This window comes from Passer domesticus, chromosome 1, assembly GCF_036417665.1.
Source record: "Passer domesticus isolate bPasDom1 chromosome 1, bPasDom1.hap1, whole genome shotgun sequence".
Taxonomy (NCBI): Eukaryota; Metazoa; Chordata; class Aves; order Passeriformes; family Passeridae; genus Passer; species Passer domesticus.
This window is the reverse complement of record NC_087474.1, coordinates 101,234,691-101,249,055: the sequence shown is the minus strand read 5'-3', so window position 1 is coordinate 101,249,055 and position 14,365 is coordinate 101,234,691. Positions and strand designations below refer to the sequence as shown.

At 46.4% G+C, this 14,365-nt stretch overlaps 1 protein-coding gene across 2 annotated transcripts in view; it reads left to right on the top strand.

Annotated features, from left to right (window-relative positions):
* Positions 1-620: 620 nt before the first annotated feature.
* PARD6G (par-6 family cell polarity regulator gamma) overlaps positions 621-14,365 on the top strand; it is a 65,598-nt gene continuing 51,853 nt past the window's right edge. The window contains exons 1-2 of one of the 2 annotated variants that reach the window (XM_064431701.1): positions 621-832; positions 13,625-13,847. In XM_064431701.1, the coding sequence (XP_064287771.1) occupies positions 761-832; positions 13,625-13,847 (295 nt within the window). In that variant the 5' untranslated portion in view covers positions 621-760. Of the gene's footprint in view, positions 833-2,165; positions 2,307-13,624; positions 13,848-14,365 lie in introns of those variants that run through there. The other variant, XM_064431707.1, reaches the window with a different exon arrangement.

The window sequence follows — 14,365 nt, the reverse complement described above, 5'->3', positions numbered from 1 at the left end:
GCAGGATTGTGTAGGAAAAAAATACTACTTTCAAAGGCTCCCAGTGACTAAAAGATGCTGACTGAAGGAAAAAGGTCTGTTAAAATTAAAAAGATCCTTGGCAGAAGACGTAAAGAAGCTAAGTTCCTTCGAGATTCTCAAATTAATAACCTACCTAATTAGTGAGAGCTGCTAGCAGAGGGAGGCAGTCCACCGATTTATTTCAAGGAGGGCGTGGTGGAAACTCTCCTCCCAAACCTGGTGCTCTGTGGTCTCAAATTAACGACTCGCAGCACTTTTCAGATCCCAACCCTCTTTCAAGAACAATCAGCGCCATCTGGAAAAGTTTGTGCGGGTCTCTTTTGTGGCGCGCACAGCGGGCACCTCCGAGCGCAGGGGGGCACCCGGGGAGCCACCGGCGGGCGGTGCCGCGGGGGCTGCGGCAGCGGGGCCCGCCAGCCGCCCGGGACACCGCTTCCCGCACCAATTCCTGCCGCGCCGCGGGAGCGCCGGAGCCCGGAGACCGCCGGGGAGGGGCGTGTCCGGGCCGGGCGGGGGCGTGCCCGCGGCTCTCCGGGGCGTGTCCGGGGCGTGTCCCGCCGGCCCCAGGCGCCCGCCCGCCGCCGGCCCAGCCGGAGCGCGAGCCCCGCGCGGATCCCTGCGGCCGCCGCCGCTGCCGTTGGCGCGCGCGCGCCGGGAACAAAGTGGCCGCGGGAGCGGAGCGGGGCCGGCGGGAGGCGGCGGCGGCGGCGCGGGAAGGGGAGGCAGCGGGGCCGGGAAGATGAACCGGAGTTTCAACAAATCTCAGACTCTGCGGTATCTGGAGTGCAGCGCGGTGGAAGTGAAGAGTAAGGTGAGCAGACCGCGGCGCGGCCTCGGCCGGGAGCGCCCCTGCCCGGTGGTGCTCCCGAAAATGAATGGAGCCCCCCGCCCCCTTGCCCCGTGTCTCTCCTCCCCGCCCGGAGCCGAGTCCCGGCTTAGCCCGCGGAGCGGGGTCGGGCTGGCGGCGGCCGGCGGAGAGGCGGGATCAGCGCTCCGGGCGCAGCTCCCGGCGAGCCGCCCCTGCCCGGCCGAGGCGGCGGCGCGACCCTTCCCCGCCCGCCCCCGGCGCGGCGCCCGCCGCTCCTGCTCCGTCTTTTGTTCCGCCGCGGGGGCTCCGGCGGTAACTTGGTGCGGCGGCTCGGGAAGCGCCGCTGGCCTCGCCTGGCGGGCGGGCTGGGGCTCGGCCCGGGAGCACCGGGAGGCGCGGCGGCGGTGCCGCTCCCGCCCCGCCCCGGGGCGTTTCAGCCCCCGGTGCTCCGACCGGCTCCCGGTGGGCGGGATGGGTGCCCCGACGCCTTCTGAGGAGCGGAGCGGGAGGGAGGAGGACCGGGTCCCCCCGCCGGTGCTGCCGTAGGTACGAGCCGCAGGAGCCATAGGGAGACCTGCGGGAAGCTTCCCCCTCCTGCGCCGGCTGTGCCGGGATGCCGGCACCGGCCTCAGCTTGGGCACGCTGGTGGTGCTGGGGCGGGAGCCGAGATCGGCAGGGCTGCCGGAGCTGCCCGCCGCGCATCGTGGTGTCGGGTGGCCGTGCGTGACATTGGTCGTGCGCAGCTCCCGTCGAGAGACTTTGGTCGCTCTCGGTTGAACCAGCGCATCAAAATCTTGCCTGTGCCTCTGAGGGCAAGAATTTTGCGTTCAAGCAAAACTGAGAAATCTCCCCAAAAGTCCGTGTTTTATACACGTGTAACAGGCAAGGTGTAAGCAATGCATAAGTTGAAAAGAGTACGGATAACGTTAACCTTTCCCGGCGTCCCTGATCACCTGCTGAGATGGTGTTGGAGGTGATGTCTTTGGGACTCTCTGCTTGGTGCTGCTCATTTTTGCTGTTAAAATTTGAGCAACACATAGAGCAGAGATGGTTTCAGTGGGAGAAGTACCTTGTATCCAAGGGAGCCTCCAGTCTTTTTTAAACATGGCACCTGAAATGTGGGTTCAGGCCCTTATTTCCTAACCTGCTGCTGCCACTTGAAAGGGCTCAACTGACCTAGAAAGTTCCATTCTGCTTCCATAGCTGGAAACTGTTGGTTCGGCTACTACTGGTTCTAAGATGTAACCCACCCACAACATTCCTTGTGGCTCCCAAACGCTCCAGATCCTGTCTTCTGAATTATACCCCTTACATTCTATGAGTGTTAAACTAAAGCCTTGACCACATATGAGAATTTTTAAGTTCATCCTCTCTCTTGTCCTTCAGTGTTGCCGTAGCTTGAGTTTGTTCCAGTAACAATTGGAAAGCAACCTTGTAATAAAGAGCTCATAGCTTCCCTTACAGCTGCAGGAATTCTGTACGTGAATCCTACCTGGTTCTATAGACACAGAGTGATGTATAGGGAGACTGTAAGCCTAAGAATCACTGCAGGTTTTTGGAAGGAAGGAAAATTAACTTGTATGGGTGGGACTGAAGGCCTTCTGTAGCTCGGGGTTGTCACTGCTGATGGCCCAAAAATTAGTATGGAGAACTCTACTGCACTGGAAGAAAACTTAAAATAGAAGCTAAATTGAAAATACCCTGTTGAGGGCCTACACCCAGCGATGATCTGTGAACCTGCAGTGTGTGTCAGTGGAAGCCGTGCTGTTGAATTTCCTGGTGCTGGTGAGTTTTACTGTTAGCATGACTTGGGCACAATAACAGCTAAGCTGTTGATGTAGCAGGCTGTCGGTGCTGACACTGCAAGATAGTTTTATTTTGCTTGTAGAGCTCATAGGCTCCCTCTCACAGAGTTACTCTTCAGTGATCTGAAGGAAGTCCAGTGAAAAGCTCTGGCCAATGGTACCTGGTGAGGTGCTGTATAAAAACCTTATAGCTCTCACAAAAACACGGTGCTCTTGTAGGATGGGTTGTGATGCTGGCGGCCTTGTCCCTGTGGATCACTGTGTTATTGTGCTGTCATGATCTAGAAATACAGAGCGTTGAGATTTTTTTGTCTGCGTGGACTATCTGAGGCTGGGGGAACAAAAAGGTTCAGTAATGCTACTTTTGGTAGCCCTATGTAGTCAACCTTTTAAACACTTAGTTGCTTGTGTTTTGTAAGTATGAGGCCTGCCTGGGCTTGCCTGAGAACTTGAAAGTTGAGTCTGAGAACTCATGATTTTGCAGCTATCGCCTGAGAGCACAGGCTGCCAGGTGAGCGGAGGTGGGTGCAGCTCAGCCTCTGCGCCAGGGCATGCTGCTGGCCGGGGATCAAGGGATTCTTGGTGGCTTTTCAAAGGCTGGGGAAGTGGCAGTCCGTGGGCAGGTGGAATCCCTTTTAGCAGAGGAGCTGAGTGTGAGAGAGTGCTGCTTTTACACAATGGTGTGAAATAGCTTTTCTCCTCTGAAGATTGAGTTTGATCAGAAGGAGCTCTGGGAAAAAATGGTTGTGGGGTGTTGGATGGGAGATAGTTTGCAGATGCTGGGGTTTTGATATCCCTGCCTCTGTTGTGATAACCAGGTGGTTCCTTCCTTAAGGATAAACCAGCATCCTGCTAGTGCCTTGCATTAGTCACAATTCAAAAATGGTTCCTGTGAAATCTGATTTTTCTGGATTTTCTGAACTTCTTTCATTTTCTCCAAAAAACAAGTTATTGAAAGTTAGTTTGTGCTCTTGATTATTGCAAAGGGGGGAGGTTTGGCAGTGGTAAGTCCTATGCTGGGTAAGACACTTCTCTGGAAATCCCCAAGTATCCTTAAGTTATAAGGTTCTTGATGTGTGCCAGAGGGTTGTTAAAAACAAAGAGTGTGTGTATCTGTGTGTTGGAAGGGGTGGGAAGGAGGAGGAGAAGGAAGGAGCATCTTGATGGCTGAACTCATGCCAGTTTTCAACATCCTTCTTGTGCCATTGGGCCAAAACCTGCAGGCGATATTCCTCTTTTTTAGTCCAGCAGGCCTGTGAGGTTTGTGGATGATTGGATTTCTGCGGATCTGAACCAGCCTGCAGCTCTGCTGAACCTAGCCTGACCCATCACCCCTGCTGGGAACGTGGCCCAAAGCATGCTTCAGCCCACGATTCTTGTGTCCGTGGACTTTTCATGTCTGTCACTACGTGGTGGGGGGGGACACTGGCAGGGATATATTCTCTGGCTCTGTCATTGCAGAAGGATGAGCTTTGTGGCACTGTCTTGTACCTTGTGCTGTATGCCAGGTCACTTTTCTCTGGGTTACTGTCAGGTGCTACAAAAGCTTAATGGGTCTCTGTGCTGCAGCAAATACTGAAGGGGAAAACCCTCTGCCATCTGTGCACACCTCTGTTTCAGACATGGCAGTGTGGAAATTGCTGCAATAATCTTCTTTAAGGAGTCCCCTTCTGTCCAGCTCCCCCTGCTTTTTCCCTTGTTACCCTCATCCTCAGAGAGCTGGCCTAAAATCAAAACACTTAAAAGCTTATTGCTAGATAGAAAAGAGGAAGGGTAAAGAGAAACCTGCTTAGAAGTTGGCACATGTCATAAGAAAATATTAATTGAATTGTAATTATACCTTAGCCCTTCTGTCCCATCTTTCATGACAAAATAAATTAGAAGCTCAGTTCTTATCTAGGTGTTGTCTCTGTAGCTCAGGATTAATGTTTCAGCCCTTTTAGACAGGATCTGAAAACACATTAGCTTGCTGGCTTAGAACAACTGTGTATTCTCATGTGTCTAGTACTCACTGGCTCCTTTTCTCTGTTGGGTGACAAGTGAAGTATCTGTCCCCTCTCAAGAAACTGCCTCTAATCTCTGAAAAAGGTTTCCAGATGACCCTTTCTCTCCCCTTTTTTCCCTTTTGCCAAGAGCTCCACTGCCTGCAATGTGTGGGGCTTTTTGTGTTTGTTTTGTTTGGGATCTTGTGGCCACAGGCAGAGTTCTTAACCTATTTTTCATTTTCTGTCTTTAGCTTTGCAGAGAGGTTACAGGCATCTTTGCTCGTGAATGTAAGCCTACAGAAGAACAAATGCTTTTAAAATAGCAATTCCTACATTAGTGGTGGAACTTCTTTTGAATTATAACTCCATGTAGCCAATCTTCTTTTGTCTTGCTCTGAGTGAAAGGAGATTTTATTTTTTTCTTCCCTTGAATACCATACGCAGTTTTTCAAATGGGAGGGTAACTATCAGCCCAAATGTGTATTTCTTTTCCAATCTCTTAGAAATTTTGGAATAGTAGAAGTACGAGATTGCCTTGGGCCTTTAAATAATAGCATTTTGAATAGTTTGTGAAAGTGTGTTTGGGTTTTGTTTTTTTTTTTACTTTGAAACTGACAGGTCCATATTTCTGGCTTAAAAGCAGCAGAGTTCTGTTTTTCTGTTACTACTATATGAATTCCTGTGAACTGTATGTACTAGTAAGAACTAATTTTTATGATTTTAAACTTGGCTAAATGTACTTGTCGTTCCCTGATAAAAGTGCTTTGCAGAAGAACCCTTTGTTGTTGATGAACCCTCTCGGACAGTGGAACTTTTGATAGTGGCTGAGGATTGTGAAAGCACAGCTACCTGACTCACATGCTGAATGTCACATTTCTGCCTTATTGATACTGTCACGTTTTCTTGCATTGCAAACTGATTTACAAATTAACAATAACGTGACTAACATCCTACTACTATAAACAAACCCATTAAGATAAATAGAACCAGTTAATTGTAACCATATTTTTTAATATTCTCTTTTCCTATCCTGTTTTGACTCTCATTAAATGCTGGTGTTTAGATGGGTGCTGCGAATGGATTGTTAATAAATTTTCAATAATTTTCTGATGTGTCCTGAGTAGACATGATACTGTTACGGTGTTCAAAGACAAAAAACGTGTTTGGGGTCAGCTGTGCTCCCTGCTCTTACGCAGTCACTAGCAGCTGAAAGACTGTTTGGTCTGAGGCACGTGTAGCAGTCAGTGCTTTAGCGAGCCTGCCCAGCTGGCAGATAGATGTAGCATTCAAACAGCTTGTGGGTGCTTTGTGCTGCTCACGTGTTGTCCCCCCCTTCTTAGAAGAAGTGTGCCTGTGCTGTTGCATAAAGATTGATGGTTTGAACATTTTGCATCTTCCTCCCTGCCAAAGTTGCTGGTATTGCATGACTGTTGCTGAACATGACTGTTCAGCTATGGCAGTGTATGTATACACATTGTGTATTTGAAATGTATAGAGTGTAACATCAAGCAGTGCAGCAATAGCAGTAAGAGCAAGCTTGCTTTTAATAGCCCCCTCTAAAGAGATTTTAAAGGTCTGGTTCTGCACTGTCTGGTGCTAACTAACAGAGGTCTACAAATTGTGTTTTCCAGCCTTCTGTACTTTGATTTCACTCTAACCCTGAAGCTGTACAGGCCTTCTGAAGTTTTAGGAGAAGTTTTCCATGCGTAGCACACTTCAAAATAGATCAAAAAGCAGCACTCTTTTAAAATGCTACAGAATGTTAAAACAGACTTTAAGTCTGCTTAAAGTTTTTAAGCAGTACTTTAAATTCTTCCAAGTTAAAGTCATACTTGTCATACCTGGCATAAAAGTAAAATAAATGCAGTAAAAAGCCCTGTAACCATCTGATTTAACTTCTGTTTTTGAGCTTGAAAACATATTTGATTATATGCAAACCAAATGTGGCACGGACTCAGAAAACCGCAGTGCTTCCCCCTCTCAAATGAAGACAGTGTGCCACAGTAATAGCAACTTGAGACAGTCTGGATTGTTGCAAAACGTGTCAAGAGAAAGAGACTGTAAACATTAATCTCTTAAGAAGTGTTGCCTCTGTTCCTTTCCCTCCCAGTTTGCTGGGCTTTTCACAGCAGGTATTGTGCTTATTCTGATGTGCTAAATAGCACCTACTAAACTCCTGGTTCCTCTCTCATTACAAACAGATCTTTGTTCTTCATAGTAGGATAGCTTTCTGAAGTGGTCATAGCTAGTTACCCTAAGTCTTTCTGCAAGTGCCATGAGAGAAAGTGACCACAGCTTTCAGCTGAGCCACAGCAGCGGGTCCTGTGCATGCTTGCTGCCCTTCACAGATGAGAGGCCAAACCTTTCAGCTGAAAAGTGTGGCCACAAACCAGACATCTTGGGGTAGTTCTGTTCAGGTGGCTGCTGCAATAAGCTCCAGTGCAGTGTAACTCACTTCTCTGACCTGTTCTCTGGCACTGTGGGAGCAGTAGTGCCTCTAGGAGATGCGGGGAAGGCTGGAACACTGCTTTGAGCTACCTGGTGTCACAGAGCATGGTGTGGTGGAGGATATGCTCTGGTGCTCAGGTCTGATGTTGTTTCAGGTCTGTCTTGTCACAGAAAGATGGTAGTTCCTCCAACAACGTTCCTGAAGCAAGTGTACTGATATGGGCTTGGGTACCAGCTGTGCTAACTGGATGGATGGCACTGACCAGAAAGCTGCTATCTTGTGTTCCAATATTCCCATGCTTTCCCATTCTTGATCCTACCTCCAGCTTCTCTCCTGTTTGTAATACTTTTTAGTCTAGTAACTTGGGAATTTCTGATCTGCTTAAAACTTTGTCCAGCCAGTCTGTCTTATGTGAGTAGTCTTCTCAAATTTAGTCTCGCCACACTGAAACAGTCCTAAAGGATACTGAACAATGGACCTTTCAACTTTAAAGAGCACCTCAGAAAATTAAATGTTGTTTACAGCCAAGTCAGAAAGGAATGTCTCCTGTGTGAGGTTAACATACCTGTGGAGCTCTGTCTAACAGGCTCCAGGACTAGCCACCTCCAAGGAGTGCTTCAGAGGTGCAATTAATAGTGCCTTCCTCTGTAGTCCCTTATCATTCCCTTTCTGAGAGACTTTGTGTGCACTTAATCTGAGCTTTTAGGAACCAAGAAAGGTCTTCCAAGGATTCACTGCTTGCCTCTAATTACCTTTACAATGGCAGGCCATGAGTTAAAAGATGAAATGTACCTTGGGAGATGTTGCCCTCCTCTAAGTGAAAGCAAAATCACCCCATACAGAGGTATTCCCATTCCCACTGGAAATGCCTGAAGTTCATTCAAGCAGAAATGGCTGGTGTGCTGCTCCAGCCCCAGGGCCACCCAGCCTTGTGCCATCCCTCCTGCTTCCACCCTGCACAGCTGTTCCCAGTCCCCCTTCAGGTCTGGCCAGGGGTGTGCGTGCATCTGCATCAAATTACTTCTCTGCAGCTGTTGCTGGCACTGAGCTCATGGGGAAGCCTCTGGCAGCAGCTAAAAGGCTCTTAAATAAGTTTGCAACCAGCCAGACCCTTACTGAATGCAGGTTTCCTGTATCCATGTAGATACCTCTCAGTAAGTGTTCTGAAAGTGGTTTGCTCTCGCTGGAGACTGGAGTAGGGCAGGGCTGCCTTTCTGCAGGAAGCTACGCTGTTCACCAGAGCAGATTGCTTTGTCCCTCTGGGTGGCAAGGTGCCAAATCTTCTTTTTCTCCCTCATGCTGATGGTGACATGCCATGGATGTGTGCATCCTGTGCTGTGTTAGTGCTTAAGCTCTGTGGTATGATAGAGTGTATGTTGCACAGGACCATCTCAATCTGCATCATTTGCAAACAGACTTGTTGGTTTGCTCCCAGAGATGCAGGGGGCTGGAATAAAAAAAGGAGGATATTTGCTTTTGGAAAGGTAGGCTGGGCACTTAAATCACAGCTGTATTTTAAAGGCTTTGCTTTCCTGAAGGAGAGTGGCACTGGGGGTTTCAACATCGGGAGGTGAGGCAGTGAGGAAGGCTGGCAGTGCGCTGCTTGGAGGCAGCACTGACAGAGGTGGTAGGGAGAAAGCAGCTACATGGGTGACCTGATACGAGAGGAGCTACTGGAGCAGGGCTGGCAAAGAAAGGGATGATGGTTCCAAACAAACAGGTTGAAAAAATTGTTTTTGTGGATAACTATTTTCACAGACTGCCATGCAGTCATGAGGCAAAATAAGCAGTGCAGTGGTCTAGTTCTCAAAAGTTGTGAAATAAAGCAAGCGAGGCAGGGGAAGGGTAACTTTGGCTTTAAGTTGCCCTTGAGCTGACAGCCAAGTATCTGAGAGACTGAATGTGAGGTGCATCTCAGGAGCAGAAAGTGGTCTGATGGTGATGGGAACAGAGAGAGAATTTCTTTTCCAAGTAGATGCAGAAGAGAGAAAAGTGTTCCTGAGCCTGTCCTCGCAGACCCCTGGAGAGAGTTGAAGGAGTTACAAAGGTTGTTCTTTAAACCAACAGAAATGTGAAACATTGTGTCAGAGAAGCAGGAAAAAGAAGGGGAACCACTGATTTTCTTTGGTAAGAGAAACTATTCTAAGTGTTTAAGATACTAAAGCATGGCTGTGTTTCTCTGGGAGAGTAAAAGGAGGGAATAGAAGGAAGTATGGCATGATGTCAATCAGGGAAAATGTTTGGGGCTGAAGCTAGTGAAATTGTGTCCCTGATGGGATTTCCATGAAGGGTAGACAGAAGAGGAGGTGTCTTGCTCTTGTGACTCCCTCTTGAAAGAAACAGCAAGATCTGAGCAGAACATGAAATCTCACACTTTCCACTAGCTCGATCATATTAGTGAAGCAGAGCTGCTCTGGAGCAAGCCATTGAAGAGAAAACTTGTTGCAGAGAACTTCTGCCTGCTTGGTGGATTCTTGCCACTAGTGACAGCCACTCTGAGGCTGGGAGCAGAGCCGGAGAATGCTGTGTGAGCTGGGAAAGGTGTAACTGGGGGAGAAAAAGGAAACAAAGAAACAGAGACATGAATGTGACAGCAGAGCTCTGAAGTCCCAGTTGAAGTCAGCAAGCACAAAACCATTTACTTTTTCCCTCCTCCTCTTCCTTGCCCTCTGCTCATTCTCACTGATAAAGCATGCCTGATTAGGTCTTCCCAGTTTTGAAATTCTCACATGTAAGCAGAAATTACAGTCTATGCAAGGATGAAAGTCTTTAGTTTTCTTTCTGTTCTTGATTTTTTTACTTCATGGGAGAAGTAGGTGGCTAATGTAACTCATGTTTATTGCTAAATGTTGCTCTTTGATGTCTTCTTATTACAATAGCCTGATTTCAAAGTCAGCAATAAACTAGAGGGATGGCACCTCATAAACATAGGGCTTCATTTTTGGCTCTGTAAACATCTTGAAACATAAAATTTAAAGGAAAAAAAAAAGTTGCCCTCTTTGCTTGCAAATAACGCCTTCATTTCATAAAACAACAGCTCTCTAAGTAAACAAACCTCAAAATCCTGCTCCCTCATCTCCTCTGACCTCTTGTACCCTTTAGCCAGAAAAAAAGCCAAAGAAAGCAGTTGACTGCTCTTGATCAGCCTGTGTAAGTTTTGATCAGCTAGCTGTGTCTTCCTTCTTCTTTAACACAACTTTTATCAGAACATTTTTTCTGGGCATCTGTTTTTGTTTGGGGTTCCTGCCTGATGCATTTTGTTGTGTGCTTTTTGTCATCAAACTGCAGACAACAAATACAGTGATTGGCTGATACTTTGAGGAACTTGGGGCGGAGGTTATTTTTGTGAAACAAAATGTGCAGTTGTTTCTAAGTTGTTTTTTTCAGTCATAATAAGCTCTGTCAGACTAAATTCTTTTTAACTTCCCCGCGGTCCTCCTGTCCTCTGACTTCTGCAATACTGGATGCAGTATTTGCATTAGTTAAATAGGCCTAATTTACTTCATTATGGAAAACTAATCTGCTTGTTAAAACTGTTAGTTTATCAAACAGTGAAATACAGTATTGTTCTGGGCAGAGACTTTCCGGGCAGACACCAGTCCTTGTGAGTCTTTCTGTGAAGGGATATGATAAGATGAACTTTGTGGCTTAGCGAAGCAGATCAGTCCTTTTGGCTATCAGAATCTGTAGTTTCTGTAAGATACACGGTGGATGTTATCTTGAAATCCTGGCTGAATACAATGCAGAGCACCCAGTCTCCAAGCTGAGTGGCACTGCAAACTCCATTATTACTGTGATACTCTCTATCAGCCTCATTAGGGATGATGGATGAGCCAAAGCAGTTTTTCCCCCTCTTCTGAAAAGACCTGCTGACAATGGTTGCTGCCTGTGTATATACACAGGGTGAATAAATCAGCTAAGCTATTACTACAGTAATACTAACCTTTAAACAAAAAGAAAGTCATTCTCATTTTCTGTTTAAACCTCTTGACTCTTTCCTCCGCTTCTACAGAACCTCCTTCTAGCTCCCTTGCCTTAAAAAGCTGGGTCATGCAGAAAGCACAAGTGAAATCTTTTGCATTTGTTTACTATTGTGCTATTCCCAGGCAAATGAAATTGACCCTTGGGCTTTCCCAAGGCTGGACATGTGAACAAATCAATTTGACTGGACAGCATTCCTGTCAGACCTCAGTGCCCCAAGCCTGCAGTGGCATTCCCACATGTCAGGCTCCACTGATCAGTAGTTTCCAGTGTGCCTGCAGGGGCTAGGCTGGGAGGCTTTTTCCAGCTGTCTTCTCATGTGGCAATTTAAGCTGAGCTTTGGGTCATACCAGCCAAGTGCAAGTAACCATCCTTGGTTCTCTCCTCTGTCCTTTTCCATGACACTTTCCTGCTGGGTGCAATGTCCTGAGCTCTGCCTCAGCTGTGTTGGGCAGAGCAGGATGGGTTCCCCCAGCAGACCATGGGTCCCAGGGGGCTGTGTGGGGTGGGTGTTGTACTGCCTGGGTAGGACTGCACAGCAGCTGCTTCCTCCACAGTGCCATGTGTGCTAATGGTCCTGAACAAGCTGTCCAGTAAACAAATGGGCTACTGGGATTGGTGTCTGAGTGCCCTGGCATTTTGGCTAAGGGAATCACAAGGAATCCTGGGATCCTGTTCAGGTGTGCAGAACAGTAGATGCAGTTCTAAGCAAAACCTACAAAGATCTTGGTCCCTCCCCTTTGGTTTATCATGTACGTAGGTGTTAAACTTGACACTTGAAGATGGTTTTTTCCAGCTTGAATCTAAGAAAAAGAAAACTTTAGGATACTTTCTAAATAAAAAGACTTCAGCTTTTTCTTTACAGTTTGAAGTGTGTCCACAGAAGTAAGTTGCTGCTCGGATTTTTCTGGAGAGGAGCAGGGGATGGAGGACAAAGGAGAACTTTTTTCCTCCATTGGAACCAGCTGTGGTTTGTTCGCCTTTTGTGCATTTGGATAGGCGCTCTGAAATCCAAACTGGAACTAGCAGTTAATATTGCAAACAAGCAGCATAATTTGACTAAACAAGCTTTCAGATGATCACAACTAGGCTTTGATGCTCAAGAGTGGGATTTTCATAACTGCGGAAGTAATTTGAGAGCATGCTTGTGCCCAAAGCCAGTAGGGTTATGTTGGCTTCTTTTTTTACTTTTTGCTTGAAGATGATTATGGTGATGATTCATACTTTTGTTAGTCTCAGCAAAAGAGTGGCTTGCATGTATGGTTGATTTAACAGCTGAGAACCTCTAAGCAAGTCATTCTCCATTTTGAGGAAGAATTTGTCTAGAGAAGATTCTCCCCCTTCTTATTTCTTTTGTGTGCTTGTTAGTTTTATGTCTTTGGTTTCTAGCCCTGGTCTTGGCTGACTTTGCAAATAAGAACTTCCATGAGGTCCTAGTTACAGCTTTACTTGTTCTTAGATTTGTGGCTGTGGTTCCATGTGTTCATGAGTGAGTTAGGATGGCTTCAGAGGTTCAGTTGATGAACAGTAGTTTACTCATACTATACAATCTGAAATATTAAGTTAAATGTACCAGAAAGGTGATTTAAGCTGTTTAGTCTACCTAGATGCCTGTCTTCATTATCATGATTTCCTTAAACAGAGGATCAAATTCTTCCCTCTGCTTCTTAACAGCATACTTTATTTCTAATATCAGAAATAAGGACCATTGAAATCATCTCCTCAGTCACTTTGACTTACTTAAAACAGCTTCATGGATTTATAACATTTTCTATTGTCTTGTGCCAAATCACACTCTCCTACCCCTGCTTTTTTTTTTTTTTTTTTGGACAAGCACTTAATGGTCTGTAAAGCTTTAAAAATAAAAAGCAGTGGAGTGACAGAAAAATTAAAGCCATGAAAACTAACTTTCCTTTTGCTGCATGGGTTGCCAGGAAATTCAGGGGTCATGTAGAGTGAGTGTATTTTCTAATAACAAGCTGTGTGCTCACATACCATGCTTCTTTAAAGGTCTTGTGGTTGGGATCCCAGTGGTATTGATGGGAAATGTGCAAAGAATTTTTATAAGGTTGTTTGAATAGCTGAGTAACTTCTTTTGAAAGCAGTAGAGTGAATACATCTGCTATGGTGAGAAATGGTTCTGTGGATGCCTGAGATGATGATAATGGATGATGGATCTTCAAAGTTAAGTCCTACAAATGCAGTTATCCTCTAGAGGATTTAATGAAAACGTAAATTTAAAAAAAAAAATCATGTTTTAAAAATGTGATTTTTTTTTTTAACATGGAACACTTGAGTGTACCTGTGATGTCTTGGTAGCCATGATTGTGTTCTGATGGGACGACCTAAAAAGCCATTAGTAGACTTGTAAGCACCAACATGTGACTTTATTCACCACAGAATAGATTTGAATAGTAGAAGTTGGACTTAATCTCAGAAGTCTTTTCCAACGTGATTGATCCTGTGGCTCTCTCATTCTGTGAAGAGAGGTGATCTATACCACATTCAAATGCCAAACTAGAGCACTGGCCTGTGGTGACACAGCTGCTGATGCTCTGTTTGCTTTCTCTTGCAGTTTGGGGCAGAGTTCAGAAGGTTCTCTCTGGATCGCTACAAGCCAGGAAAGTTTGAAGACTTCTACAAACTAATTCTTCACATCCATCACATAGCCAACCTGGAAGTGATGATCGGATATGCTGATGTGCATGGAGACCTTCTCCCTATTAATAATGATGACAACTTCTTCAAGGCTGTTTCAAGTGCTCATCCACTGCTCAGGGTTTTTATCCAAAGACAAGGTAAGATGCAGTTTCATTTCAGTGCCTCAGATTGTGCTGCAGCAAGGGAAAGAATGGATTTGTGCACCCATTTAAAGGCCGAAATCATGTAAGAGGCATCTAGGAGCCATCTTGCTCTTCCTCACAGGCACTTCACTGCAGCTGGCAGGAATGGCATGGCTTCACGGCAGGGAGAGGGACTGCACTGCTGCCTATAAGATGTTTGAAGGATACCATGCTGAGAATCACCGTGAGCCCCTTTGCAGTCTGAGGTGAATGTACCTCGTGCCACTGGTACCCTGTCATCACCTGAGCATGCCAAGTGCCCCGTTCTGCTTGGTGGAGAGAGGGGATCTTAGTACTACTGCTTCACATTAAGAGATCTTACCTATCCATCTTGATTGTCAGCATCATACCCACGTTTTTCATGCCTGTGTGTGAATGCACACAGATGTGTAGTTCTGAAAGGAAGAAAAAATTGTCACAAATGACATCTTGTTTGACTATGTTAACCTGGCAAATGATGAATTTTTTTCCCC